This window comes from Gobius niger, assembly GCF_951799975.1.
Source record: "Gobius niger genome assembly, chromosome: 15".
Taxonomy (NCBI): Eukaryota; Metazoa; Chordata; class Actinopteri; order Gobiiformes; family Gobiidae; genus Gobius; species Gobius niger.
Window position 1 is genome coordinate 8,150,310 of NC_136866.1, and position 12,283 is coordinate 8,162,592.

The 12,283-nt window shown below is 42.8% G+C and overlaps 1 protein-coding gene across 2 annotated transcripts; it reads left to right on the top strand.

Moving 5' to 3' along the window:
* The first annotated feature begins 434 nt into the window (after positions 1–434).
* bmf2 (BCL2 modifying factor 2) lies at positions 435–10,454 on the top strand. Of its 2 annotated transcripts, none has more exons than XM_079571919.1 (4): positions 435–886; positions 3,014–3,250; positions 4,298–4,512; positions 7,152–10,454. In XM_079571919.1, exons 1-4 carry the CDS (start codon positions 691–693, stop codon positions 7,266–7,268), a joined length of 765 nt encoding a protein of 254 aa, XP_079428045.1. In that variant the 5' UTR covers positions 435–690; the 3' UTR covers positions 7,269–10,454. The 2 variants fall into 2 exon arrangements, with proteins under 2 accessions (XP_079428045.1, XP_079428046.1); XM_079571920.1 differs by having other exon boundaries at positions 437–575.
* The last annotated feature ends 1,829 nt before the right edge of the window (positions 10,455–12,283 follow it).

Genomic DNA, 12,283 nt, shown 5'->3' on the forward strand with positions numbered 1-12,283 from the left:
ACATGGAGGTGATTTTGAGCTGATAACAAAAAAACAGAGTAGATGCATTTCACTGTTTTTTACAATATTATAGATGTTTTTATACTCAAACCTATGCGAATACGACAGCAGGACTAAAGTCTAATACGCAGCAAATTGGTGTGTGCACACAGCCTTCAAACACATGCAAACCTCATCTGTTTCATGCATAAGATGACGCATGGACTTCACACAGCCCCTTATCTCTCCCATCTACCAGCCTTCACTGATTTAATCTTGCCCGGCTGTCAACACTAGATGCATTTCGATGTGTTTAGCGGACTTTAAAATCGATAATAAAGTGAATTGGTTGTGGTACATTTGCATAACAGTTGTAGCTGCTGCTGCTGCTCCCTTTCTATAACAAAGGGGCGGGTCCCCGGGTCCATCGGGGCGGGCCGCAGTGGCAGGAAAAAAAACAAGCCCGCTGCAGTCAGCAAACATCCACCACGAGTCTGTAATGCAAAGAGGATACGAGCCGCGCCGTCACAATCATTAGGGAACAAAGTTATCGCCAATTTGTCAACATACCACCGATCACGAAGGAAAACCCGGCGGTGAGTTTGGCCACTGTTTGCGCGCCTTTCTCGGACCGAAGCGGCTTCTTCTTAGCGCCTTTCCTCCGCTGTTTCTGAGTTTGTCAACAATTGAGCGGGCGGCTGGCGCTGGGGCATGCCCGGGCAGATACTCCTGGATGAGCGGACTCGCAGACTGCTGGCACATGGCAAAGGGCACACACTGAAGTATTTTTACCCACTTTTTCTTGTGAACGAGTGCTTTTCTTACCTTGTACTCAACGAGGACTCGCTGGCCGACCGGTTTAAAAGACCAAAATCGAGCGGACAGTCCCGGTGTTTGAGCTGCTATGGTGTGTACCGCTCATTTCCACACTTTTAACACCACCCACACGCACGTCAAAACAAACCTCACGTTAGTCATTCTGGTTGTAAACTAACTTTTTACGGTCATACATTCGCGTAGCCGAGGCGCGGTGACACGAGAGCGCACCGATCCTTTACAGAGAGCGTGTTTGTTTTGAGTTATAGGCAGAGAAATCGGCGTCGTATTATGGGTCGTAAATAGTTATTACAAGGTTATTCACACAATTATCTATATTATAAGGGCAAATTATACAAACTCAACCATATATTTGTTTTATGAATACCCATTCCGAATTGTCATTTTGTGGCGTTACGCGTTAAAACCACCTTCTGCTGAACTGTGAAGTCTGCGGGCGACGGCGCATCGGGTATAGTGCGTTTGGTGCGGGTGTAGGGAGAGCGTACTCTATCGGTGGTCCCATAAAAGCTTGGATAAACAAACCTGTTGCCGGAAAACAAAGTGGCTTTTTCATTATTATTATTATTATTTCATTCAAACACATTTTTAATTACGTGTGATTGTCTCTTATGGCATTATCTTGTGCTCAATAAACTGGCACCTGCCCCTTTGGCTTGCTTGTCTCTATTAGCAAACTGAAGAAACTGAATGCTCATATTGTTTTGGTACCATAGGCTGCTTGTCATCAGCAGGATCGACTCTATTAGCTGTTTTTAATGAAGCGTGAGGTGAAACTGCGGCTCCGCTCACCTTGTTTGCACCCCTCCAGCGCACCGGAGTGGGGCAGAAGTTGAGCCAAGTGCGCGCGGGGGGCAGCAGAGGGAGCCACTTTTTGCAGTTGCTTTGATTCTCTGACCAGCAGCTCTGTGCTCACTGCCAGGCCCCAGAGATGCCCCGGGCGGTGTGTTTCTGTGTGCATGTGTCTCACTGCCTAGTGTGTCTAACACTGTTGTCATCCTGCTGCCAGTTTAGAGTTGGCTGCCAGGGGGAATTCAAGAAGGGGCTTGCATTGCTTCTGACAGTAGTGGAATGAAAGCCAGGCTCCATAATTTGCAGGTGCATGATCTGGCAATAAAACATTGTTGTGACTTGAGAAATGTATCATACAGTATGTGTTCTGATGGTTAGGGAAAGTGACTAACACAGTCATTTATCAAATATACGTAGGCTTAGCACTTCTTGGTCAGACTTGTTTGTTGACGTAAATCCTTCTCCGGTGTCTTAAGTGAGTGCCCGGGCACACCTGCACGGCACTTGGCGTGACTCAGTTTGATCTGACACCGCTCAAACGTTTAACTCACAGTGACATATCCAACAGGAGCCGCTGACTTGGTAAACACAATATCAGTGTATCCAGTTACAGCATTTTGCATTTGCCCGTCAGCCCTGCCCACTTGTCTCCACTTACACAACAAGAGGCAAAAACAAAAACCCTCAACAACAGTAGATCAGGCGGTGGCACGCGGCCAATGAAGAAGAAAGTACAAGTGTTTGCGTTCAGCTGGAGCAATGGAGAATTGGATGAAAGTTGTTATCTCATCATCCGCTCGGAGATGGTAGCTGTGGCACACGGCACATGACAGTCTGGCCAAACTTTGGTTTCACTGAGGTGGTTTCACACACAGATGGCGGAGACGGGCAGCCTTCCAGTGAAATGTGGTTCAGAATAACACAAAGAGAGACTTGAAATCCTCACAGTCGTTTGCTGTGTGGCAGATTACTTCAGTTTAAGGTAACTGTCGGGGGAAAAGGCCTCTTGGGCACGTCTTCAGACACCTACTGGTGTAACAGGACGTCTCTTTGGGGAGCTTATGTTGCTGTACAAACTGCCGCAGATTCCTATAGAGTCATAGTTGTGTGTAAACAGTGAAATCTAGAGTGACACATTTGTGTGCTCACGAGACAATCCACCTCTGCTTTTGTTTTGGGTATTACCTCACGCACTCTTAAGCCTCTTACTGAGCATTATGGTGACTAATGAGTTATTTTCAATGTCAGCGGTGAGACACTTCAGTAAATGCTAGATAGAAAACGTCATCTTTGGTAGTTACGCTCGCTCTCTTACTTCACTCTGAAGTTGACAAGGTCATACTTTATGAACAGGTAAGATTTTGTCTCTTGACTAAACTTTCCTCTCTCTTCTTATCACCTTCAGGGACTTCACCGCTGAGGCGTTGTATGGAGGATGAGGAGGGGGACATGTCCAGGCCCATCTCGCAGCTCTGGGGAACGCCTTTCAGGGACGTCAAATACGAAGACCCAACCTCACCGATGGCAGCTGGACAGGCTCTGGCTGCTGTCACCGTCGCAGTGCCCACTCCACAAAGCCACAGCATCAGCATCAACGCACTGCCCTGCAGTTTGCACTGGCAACCACGCATCCCCTTCCACGGTGAGTAACACATGAGCCAGTGCCTGGTATTAGTGCTCAACTGACTCAAGCTTCTAGCAGTTTCATTGAAATGTATTTATTAGGCAGGAAAGTCCCTGTCATGAAGTAATAAACTTGGGGAGAACCTTCAAATATTTCTATTTTTAGGAGTAATTTATTTACTGTTTAGACTTTCCAAGTTCATTAACTTGCAGTTTCCCTAATGTGATTACTTCTAATCATATTACCCTTAATGCAATTTTTTTGGAATGCTTCTATTTGCACTTTAAAAAGTAAAATTTCTAAAAGGACTAAGAGAAAACAATATAAAATCCAGGCACCACAACGGCACATACTAACAACAGTTACGTTTAATCTAATAGTGTTTTTGCATGTGTCTACAAAATCGTCACCTTAATTAAATTGAGGCCATGTAGAGAAGCATGTTTGTTTGCTGACCCAGTGCCAGTGCAGAGAGGCGCATATTGTTCGTGATATAAAGTCATCAATAAACAACACCACAGCCTGTTATTACCTTGTCGTTCAGAGTAATCTCAGCTGTAATGGGTGTCATGCTCTTGGCCGGCTGCCAGCTCCTTCCACACAGAGAGACTGCTCACATTTTCTTACAGATATGGGACAGAACAACATTCTTCTCTTGATAACACAAAAAATTGTTTTCTCTCCGAACGGCATGACTGCAGAGGCGCATGCTAGAGGCAATAAGTAAACCCAATGACACATGCCTCAAAACGACAGTGGTTTATTGAGGCTGTTGGTTTAATAAGGTGTTTGAGTACCACATACCTGCACACTCTCCCACTTTCTTGTTTGGGCTTTTGCTGTCCTTCTGGCGTCTAACTTGTAATTTTATGTAGTAGACATGCATTTTGTGGAAGCTCTCTCTCTTCCTGGTGACAAAGGTTCTAAAAAGTAGTCATCCGAGCCAGGTTATTTGTAGAAAAAAACATTTGTCTTATTACTCCATACTCTGCTATACTTTATTCAGTGATTTCAGGAATCAGAAATCAGGGCTAATAATAATGATCCACATGTTTTTCTGTGCAGGCAACGCTGGATTACGCGCACATTTCCCCGCTCAGTTCGAGCCGATGGAGGACCGGGGGGAGAGGCCGGTGGTGGAGGAGGAGGCGGGCAGAGAGGAGGAAGAGAACGTTTCGGTGCAGAGGAACGAGGAGCGTCCCGCGGTGAGCGCCGAGGCTCAGATCGGACGCAAGCTCCGGGAGATCGGCGACAAGTTCCACGAGGATCACATGGACGTGGTAAGCATGGACTCCCAACAACACAACAGAGGACTAGAAAGAAAATACAGTGGGTGGGGAGTGGCAATTTGAAAAGTGATAGTCTGAAAAAAGAATACAAACATGTACCTTGTTATGTATCTGCAATTGAATTTACTGCCCCTTTTATCAGTTATTTTGAGTTGAATATCTTGTTTTATTACCTGGACTGGACTTTGTTTGGGACAGAAACATAACATAACAGGTCATTTAACATATCAACTTAGTGGCAAGTAAGAAACAGGTATGGTAAGAAAATGTTCTAGAACTGGATAAAAATGGTCTCCTCCTACTGAATGTGACAAAAAAAAAGTTGTGAAAAGTTCCTTGTTATTTGCCTGGACTTTGGATGAGACAAACACGACAGGCTCCGCCCCTCGCGCGTCACTCTACGTCACCTTAACAGTCTTTCTGATAAAAAGGTCAGAGAGTTCATTGTACCAGTCTGAAAAAAAGCAGTTAGCGGCCACGTGACTCTGTAAATAAGAACAAATGCAAACTCTTATCTTGAGTGCCGCGCGGCAGGGGGCGGGGGGGGGAGGGGGTCTGTTTGGGCAGCAAGGTGTGGTTCAGACGACAACTCTGCTCTTAATGATACTGAAAAACAATGACAAAAGTGCCTTAGGACCCGGCAGCAGGTGTGACGAGCCGCGTGCCTGTGTCTGGGTAGACTCGGGTGGCTGTTTATATGCCTGTCTAAAAATAGAGCCTGACTCACTCACTTATAGACGCAGTCAGTAACATGACAACTAACCACAATACCTCAGTTGTCCCGCCGACTCTGTGTGTGTGTCGAGTGTGCACGTTTCACTTTGTCACAGAGAGATAAGAGGACAAGTTTTGTTTTTTTGCTGTTTTGTTTTTTTGTCTAGACGTCTGAATCGAGGCGGTTTGTTCCTGCAGGACGCTCTCTTGCGTTTGGCAGTGGTGGATATCCAATCATCGCCTTTCCCTCTGATATCGGTGCTATTGTTAGACTGTCTCGCTAAGCAGAAGTTTGTTGTTTGGGCTTGTGTCGATGCAAAGTAGGTTTCGGTAGCTTTTCTCTCTATTAAAAGTAACCCAGGATTTACACACTGTCTAGCAAAGTACAAATAACTCACTGAGAGGAAGTATCTGTTCAGTGGGGGATATTGTAAAGTAGTTATAGTTGTAAAATGGTAGTTTTTTTAATGATATTTCCTCCTTACATGATCAGACAAAGCTGGGCTTGGCGGAAATAGCATTTGGCAGCATAAAACACTTGAGAGCCCATTAAAGACAGTTCAGAGACAGTGACTGATGTGTTTAAGTACATAAAATTACACTAAAAGGTCAAATAAAATCAGTGAAACATAAATAATCACTATAATGTTAAACTAATAGCAAAGAGGGCAAGTTTTTTTCATATGCACTGCTAAATAGAGCCATAGATTTGGACATTGAAGTTCTGTCTTACATATTTAAGAAATGTACTTTTTAGCATTTTGGATAACTACTTTATAACTTTCAGTGCACATATTTAGTCAGTTCCTCTTCTACTCAAATCAAATCCTATTTTATGCATTAACACATCTTAATGTGCAGAAAAGCAGCTCGAATCCTCAGCTCCCTCAGCTGCATGAACATTGAAAAGAGCCGTACAAAATGCACTCTACGCTCAGCCCACGCTAAATAGAGCACAGCGACGAGTGGAACAAACCCAGCCACTGTTTTAACAAGAACACCACTGTAGAATTAAGTCAATTAAGGACAATTAGAGTAACATTTAGCGGTGCGTCTTCAATGCAGCTCAGACTTCTACTCCTGCATCAAATAGCCGGGGGCATACTGTGATTTCAGCCTGGTACAACTCGTGATCCTGAGCGCTACAAAGATTTTAAGAAGAACGCTTATGCAACGGGCTGCAACACCAGCGCGCGGGGGTTCAGTAAAGCCGGCGGGATGAGAAGGGAAGGCAGAGGGGAGGTGTAGCGGCGCGGTTCAGGGCGGATTTGGAGTCTTGCTACAAGAATCCCCTTCATCAGTCGGAGGGGATCGAAAGTGAAAACGCACGCCTAAAGGAAGCGCCGCGGTAGGAGGCAGCTGTTGTAGTTTCCTTTGCTTTGTTTTGGTAATTATTGCGCTGATGTCGAAGTAACAAAGTGATGAAATAGGCGTCGTGCTGTCAGAAAGCCGTGCACTTTGAAGCCGTTTGGGGAGTCGACGGTTCAACAGCTAATGGGGCGGCCTGTCTAATCCCAGAGAGTTCGCGATAGTTATCGGGTGAATGGCAGCACCCTTGGGCCCCTGATACTATGCTATGGACTTCATTACATCAGGTCATTTTCAGGCTTACATCATGTTTGTAGCAAAGAATTATATATTTATGGAAATGTTTGCTACAGAGAAAGTTTTTGAAATCTCATTGTAGGTGTGCCCTGTTAATTTCATAGAGATTTGACACTGGATTCTGCTGTATTTACCACAGCTTAGGTCAAAAAGTGATGACCTATACTAATATATACCACTGAAGCAAACATGGACTTCAACAGGACTGACATAAACTATTCATATTCATTGACACGGTTTCCTGTTATGTCTTTATATAGATATTTTTTCTGGTTTTAACCGTGATTTCCCCTCTTCTTCCTCCTCCCCAGTTTATGCAGCACCAGCAACAGAATCTTCCCGCCTGGATCCGCCTCACCGTGGCCCTGTTCAGCTTCCTGTTTCCCAGAGAGCCGCTCTTCCCTCGCCTCCGGGGGCAGCAGAGATGAACTGCCTGCCTCCTTGTCACGCCCACTCAGTAACTGACGGACAGACAAACAGACAGACGGACACTGTGGAAACAAGGGACTTTTCACACAGAGATGGCACTGTAAAAGATGAAGCACGGGTTATTTTTGTTTCATTTTCTAACTGGATATGAAGATGAGATGAAGAACACACACTGGTCGCCGCTGGACGGAGACTGTGAGGATTTTTTTCTTCTCTTTTTTTGTTTGTTTTTTTTTACTGAATTTTTTGGTCCTGTTATTTTGTCTTTTTCGCCTCTCCGAGGAGAAGCCATTGCGTTTTGAAGAGATATTTTCAAGAATATTTGTAAGATTACCTATTTTGTACAGTTTTATTTGCTAATTCAAGTCTTGAAGGACCTCCGTCAAGTCCAGAGAATGCCTTATTCTCTCTCCCGCCGCAGACTCTTTCGCGTCAAGGACAGCAATCAGCACAAAAAAAAAAGAAGACAAGCCAAGTTTTGTCTTGAAAGTGTGAACACTGTCTGCAACAAACAAAGATACAGACTCCAAAAACTTTGAGGACTTGAGGCATATTTTTTCTAATTTATTCTCAGAAATGTAACAGCAGGCCCTATATCAGTACCCACACGCTGGCTGATTTTCAATTCACAGTCAGGTTTTCACAAGTGTCATAGACCACTGTGTTGCATCTGGACCCCTGTGTAGAGAACATACTGTCATGACGTATAACTTGAATACCAGTGTCATCCCAATAACAGTCATTTTGGTTCAATAGGTTCAAGCATAAATGGTTGGCGTGCTAACTGTTCAAAGCATTCAAATAAGCACAAGTAGATTTGGACTAGTCTTTTTGTGATCAGGGACGTTTACAACAATCAGAAATTTGGGGGTGGGCGGCATGATGATATAAAACTGAACCTACTTCTACTGAGATCAAAACAGCTCTTTGCTCAGATGCAAATATTTCCCATACCGCCCTCCCCTGAATCCGAAGATTCCACTCATCAGCTGGTTGGACAATCCTCACACCACGCTGCATTGTGAATCGCCTGCAAAAGAGATTAATTGGCAATAATAGCATCTACAATCAATTGCATTCAAAAGTCTATTAAAAATAAAGTCTATCATTTTCTTATTTTGTTTCTCGAAAGTGCGCCTTAACACCCAGAAGCACTCCCTAGTCCCATCCCGTGTGCTTTCACGAATGAGTGAGATTTCCCGAGGTTCAATCAACCTTTAAGTGCTTTTTTTGAAGAGAAACTGCCAGCGCGACATTTCACTCGATAAGCGGATATGTATAAAATAGTTGCCACACACACATATAAGTTTTGACACCCAGATTTTGCATCGATAAGTCTCATTTCTGTAGATTCTTATGAAGACACTGATAGGTTTTGTTTTCCTTTTTATGTTTTTCTTCAGGGAGTAGTTCACCATGGTTGCTAATGTGTGTCACAAATAGTCCGTTGAGGTTAATTTTTGACTACTAGCTTAAGTAGCTAAAACGCTTACTACGTTGTTTTTTTCTTTCCTGCAAACACTGAACGCTGAGCCAAATTTTGTGACACACTTCCAAGACAGTCATCTCTGTGTCGTCACTGTGCAAGCTACTCCCTGCAACCCTTTCTCTTACTACGAACTTCGATATATTTTTTTTGTTTGTTTTGTTTAATTTATTCCTTATTTATTTGGTGTATATTTGCTCAGTGCTACTGTATAGATCCATGGTGTGTACAGTCGTTTTACTTCCTCATTGATGATGCGCAATTCAGTCGCGTGATTGGTGCCTGTGCGCGGGAGGGCGGAGTCAAAACTAAAGCCATGTGCCTCGCGTGATCTCACACGACTGGCTATTTTTTTATAACGCCAAAAAAAAAGCATAACCTACAACAACAACAAACGGACAATCAAAAATGTACAAAATGTGCCTTGTATCATCACCACTCGGCATCTAAGCCTTTTTTTTTTGTTTCCTTTTTTTTTTTTTTTTACACTTGTGAGATAGTCCTAGCGTGCGCGAAATGTATTGCTCGCTCAGATGAACTCACGAGGAGGCACGGGCTCGACCTTTGGCATCAACCGCTTCCTAATATCAGACTGTTTGCAATCAATGTGCACTGTAAAAACAAATGAGTTCTTTTTACTTGTATACTGTACTCAGCTCCCTCTCTTTCTACTCCTGTGCTGAACTACCCCCCTCTAGATTGTCTGAGCTTTTTTATTTAAAGATCGATGATATGCTGGACCGGCCCCGCCTAACTAACTTGGGTCTCTGTCTGCTTTATCACTTAGAATCTAGAAGGGCTATGGGTTTCCAAATGGGTGCCCAGTATCGTTTATATACACAAAGTGGGGCAAACAGCTATAGGAGTTCTTATCTGAGCCGGATTGTACCAACTACTGCTGACTTAAGTTCTACGTTCAACCTTCAGTGTCTTTCGAACATGTTTTTTTTTTATAAATCTTTTTATTTCAATAATCCAAGCCGGAGTGCATCTTTTACTGTCAAGTGCTTGTGGTTTGGTGTTTTTTATACATTTGACATGAATTTGACACAAGTTTATAACAATTTTTAAGCGAAGAATTTTTTTCCATGACTTTTTTTGTAAGAAATGAAATACAAACACGTTTTTTAATTTTTGCTTTTTTTTTTCTATAATGGCTTATATCGCAAATGTTGTGGCATCTTTTCATATTTAGATATCGCCATGTCTGCTGTGTCACTCTCAGTTCAAGGGCTGTTTTCTTTGGATATATGTAAAAAAGAATAAGGAAAATGCATGTCCGACATTCCTGATTAAAAAATCTGTATCTTAAGGGTTTGAATGTAATTTCTATGGAGTGAAAACCACACAATCTCATACTGGACAGTGGAAACTTTTTTCAAACCATTATCTGTGGGAGTAGTTGTGTCTTGGCGCCGGTCTCGTTTTGTGCAGAACGGTCTCGCAGATTTCACATCCATGAAGCGAGGACCCAGTCACATGTAGCAGTAAGTGTTTGTTTGAAGCAGTGGCTGTGGAGTCTCCGGGACGGTTCTGTTTTCACACTCGGGGGACCGCGCCGGGAACCGGGAGGGACTAAAGAAGGACACACCAGGAACGCGGGATGTTTGTTCTTTTCTAGTGCAATACGCTGTACATAAGAGCTCTCGAAATCTTACATTTTCTCTTCATTTCTGTTGTTGTTAAATGGGTACATACATTTGCTGTTTTTTTTATTTTCATTAAAATTTATTGATGATTGAATTTGATGGATTCCGCCTCTTTATTACCTTTTCTACACTATACACACCATGCAAGCAACATTTATTACAGTCAACAGACTAAATGCACTAAACTAGAGGTCAGCGAATACATCGTCTGGCTGATATATTGGGGCGATATTTGGGGATTTTACAATATCGGGCGATCTAGCACTGAAAAACCTGATCTCTCCAGGACCGAAAGTGATAGAGACTTCCTGTTTTTTGCATTGTAAGGTGCAAAGTCTTGGCTTTAAAACGGGGCCTCAGGAGAACAGAGAAACATCGCAATGAAAATTGGTTAAAGCAGTACTAACTAAGTAACTCATGCCCCAAGAGGCCATAAGCGCCACTGTATGTGTCGTAGCATGTTGCAGTTTTTTAATTGTACGTGAGAGTAAATACTATGCTGACAGAAAAGACAAAGGGAGAGAGGGATATTGTACATCCAATTACACAATGGAGATTAAAAAAAAATCACTCAAACTTGGCTGTAAATACCCGCAGTTAGCTTTGCTCGTTAGCCTGTTAGCTTCTTCATCGTGATTCCATTGGTGTGTATTGAGGCCTCTGACCCATAGGCAGCGAAGTTGAAAGACCCCCCCAATCCTCCCCACTACGGAAAGGTAAACAAGTCACTTAGTACTACCTTAACTACAAGTTTGTTAAATAGGCTACGGTTCACTAAGGTTCACTTAGCTCCGTCAATATGGACATGTTGCATGTCATTTTGAAGCAGAGAACCTGGAGAATTTAATCGCTGAGTTAGTTTTAACCTTCACAATTTTATTTTGGATCGACTAATAAAATGCCACGGCTAGCAACAAGATGCTAACGGCAAGATGCTAATGCCAACGGCGACTAATCAAAGATGGGACAGAAACTATAATGTAATCACCTAAAGTAATAGAGTAAAATCGGCGAATGCTAGAGTAGTGCTAGAGTAAGTATTTATATTTTTACAGAATTATACACCAGACATTCAGAAATCGGCCATTAATATCGGTCAAAAATATCGGCCGAGTATGGCGGCATCTGCCTTAGAAAAACCCACATCGTATCGTAATATCATATATTAGGTCTTAAAATGCATAAATGTTGAACTGGGTGACCTTGCAATGTACTAGCTTTTTCATAATTTAAATAAGTTATGCCCCAGTTGTTTTATTATAAGGCAATCAAGGCAACAGCTGCCTAACAGTCACAGAAATCATACCAAGTTGTAAAAATGAAATAATCTTATTTCATGTTTTACACTGGAGAAGCTTCACAGCGCCGCTCTCCACAGACGACAAATTGCTTTTAAATGAATAAAGTAGGGATTTATCTTTGTGTGAAAGTCCCTAAACTCTGCATTTACGATGAACAATGGATGTGTTTCATAAGCCTGGGAGGGAAGGGGAGCTTGGTGCTACTTTTTACATGTTCATCGTGATGGGAAAGGCGCAAAACAAAAAATGAAGTTATGATTCAGCTCTTTGTCACTGCACTTTTTTGAAACTGCCGTCTTCTGGGAGCCAAACATTGCCTCCAGAAAGAAAAAGATAAAAGGAAGGTTTTAAGGGATTTTTTTGGGTCGTAGGTTTTTTTTTTTGGGAAGTTGTTGCAGGGAGAAATAAAGTCAGGAGGATTATTACTTCACAATGTCACCTAAAGGGTACTTATCTTTAACAATATTCAGATTGCCATTTGCATTCAAACACATCAGATGCATGTATATTAGGGCCGCTGTCTGCTTTAAATTTGCATAAAACAAAAGTGGCGAGGCAAATAGCTCATTAAAATAGCC

Excerpts from the sequence above, each read along its gene's own strand:
- bmf2 (XM_079571919.1), top strand. The coding sequence starts at position 691 with ATGCCCGGGCAGATACTCCTGGATGAGCGGACTCGCAGACTGCTGGCA. Across the intron at positions 3,251-4,297 it reads ACCACGCATCCCCTTCCACG|GCAACGCTGGATTACGCGCA; the intron begins GTGAGTAACACA and ends TTTTCTGTGCAG. Across the intron at positions 4,513-7,151 it reads ACGAGGATCACATGGACGTG|TTTATGCAGCACCAGCAACA; the intron begins GTAAGCATGGAC and ends CCTCCTCCCCAG.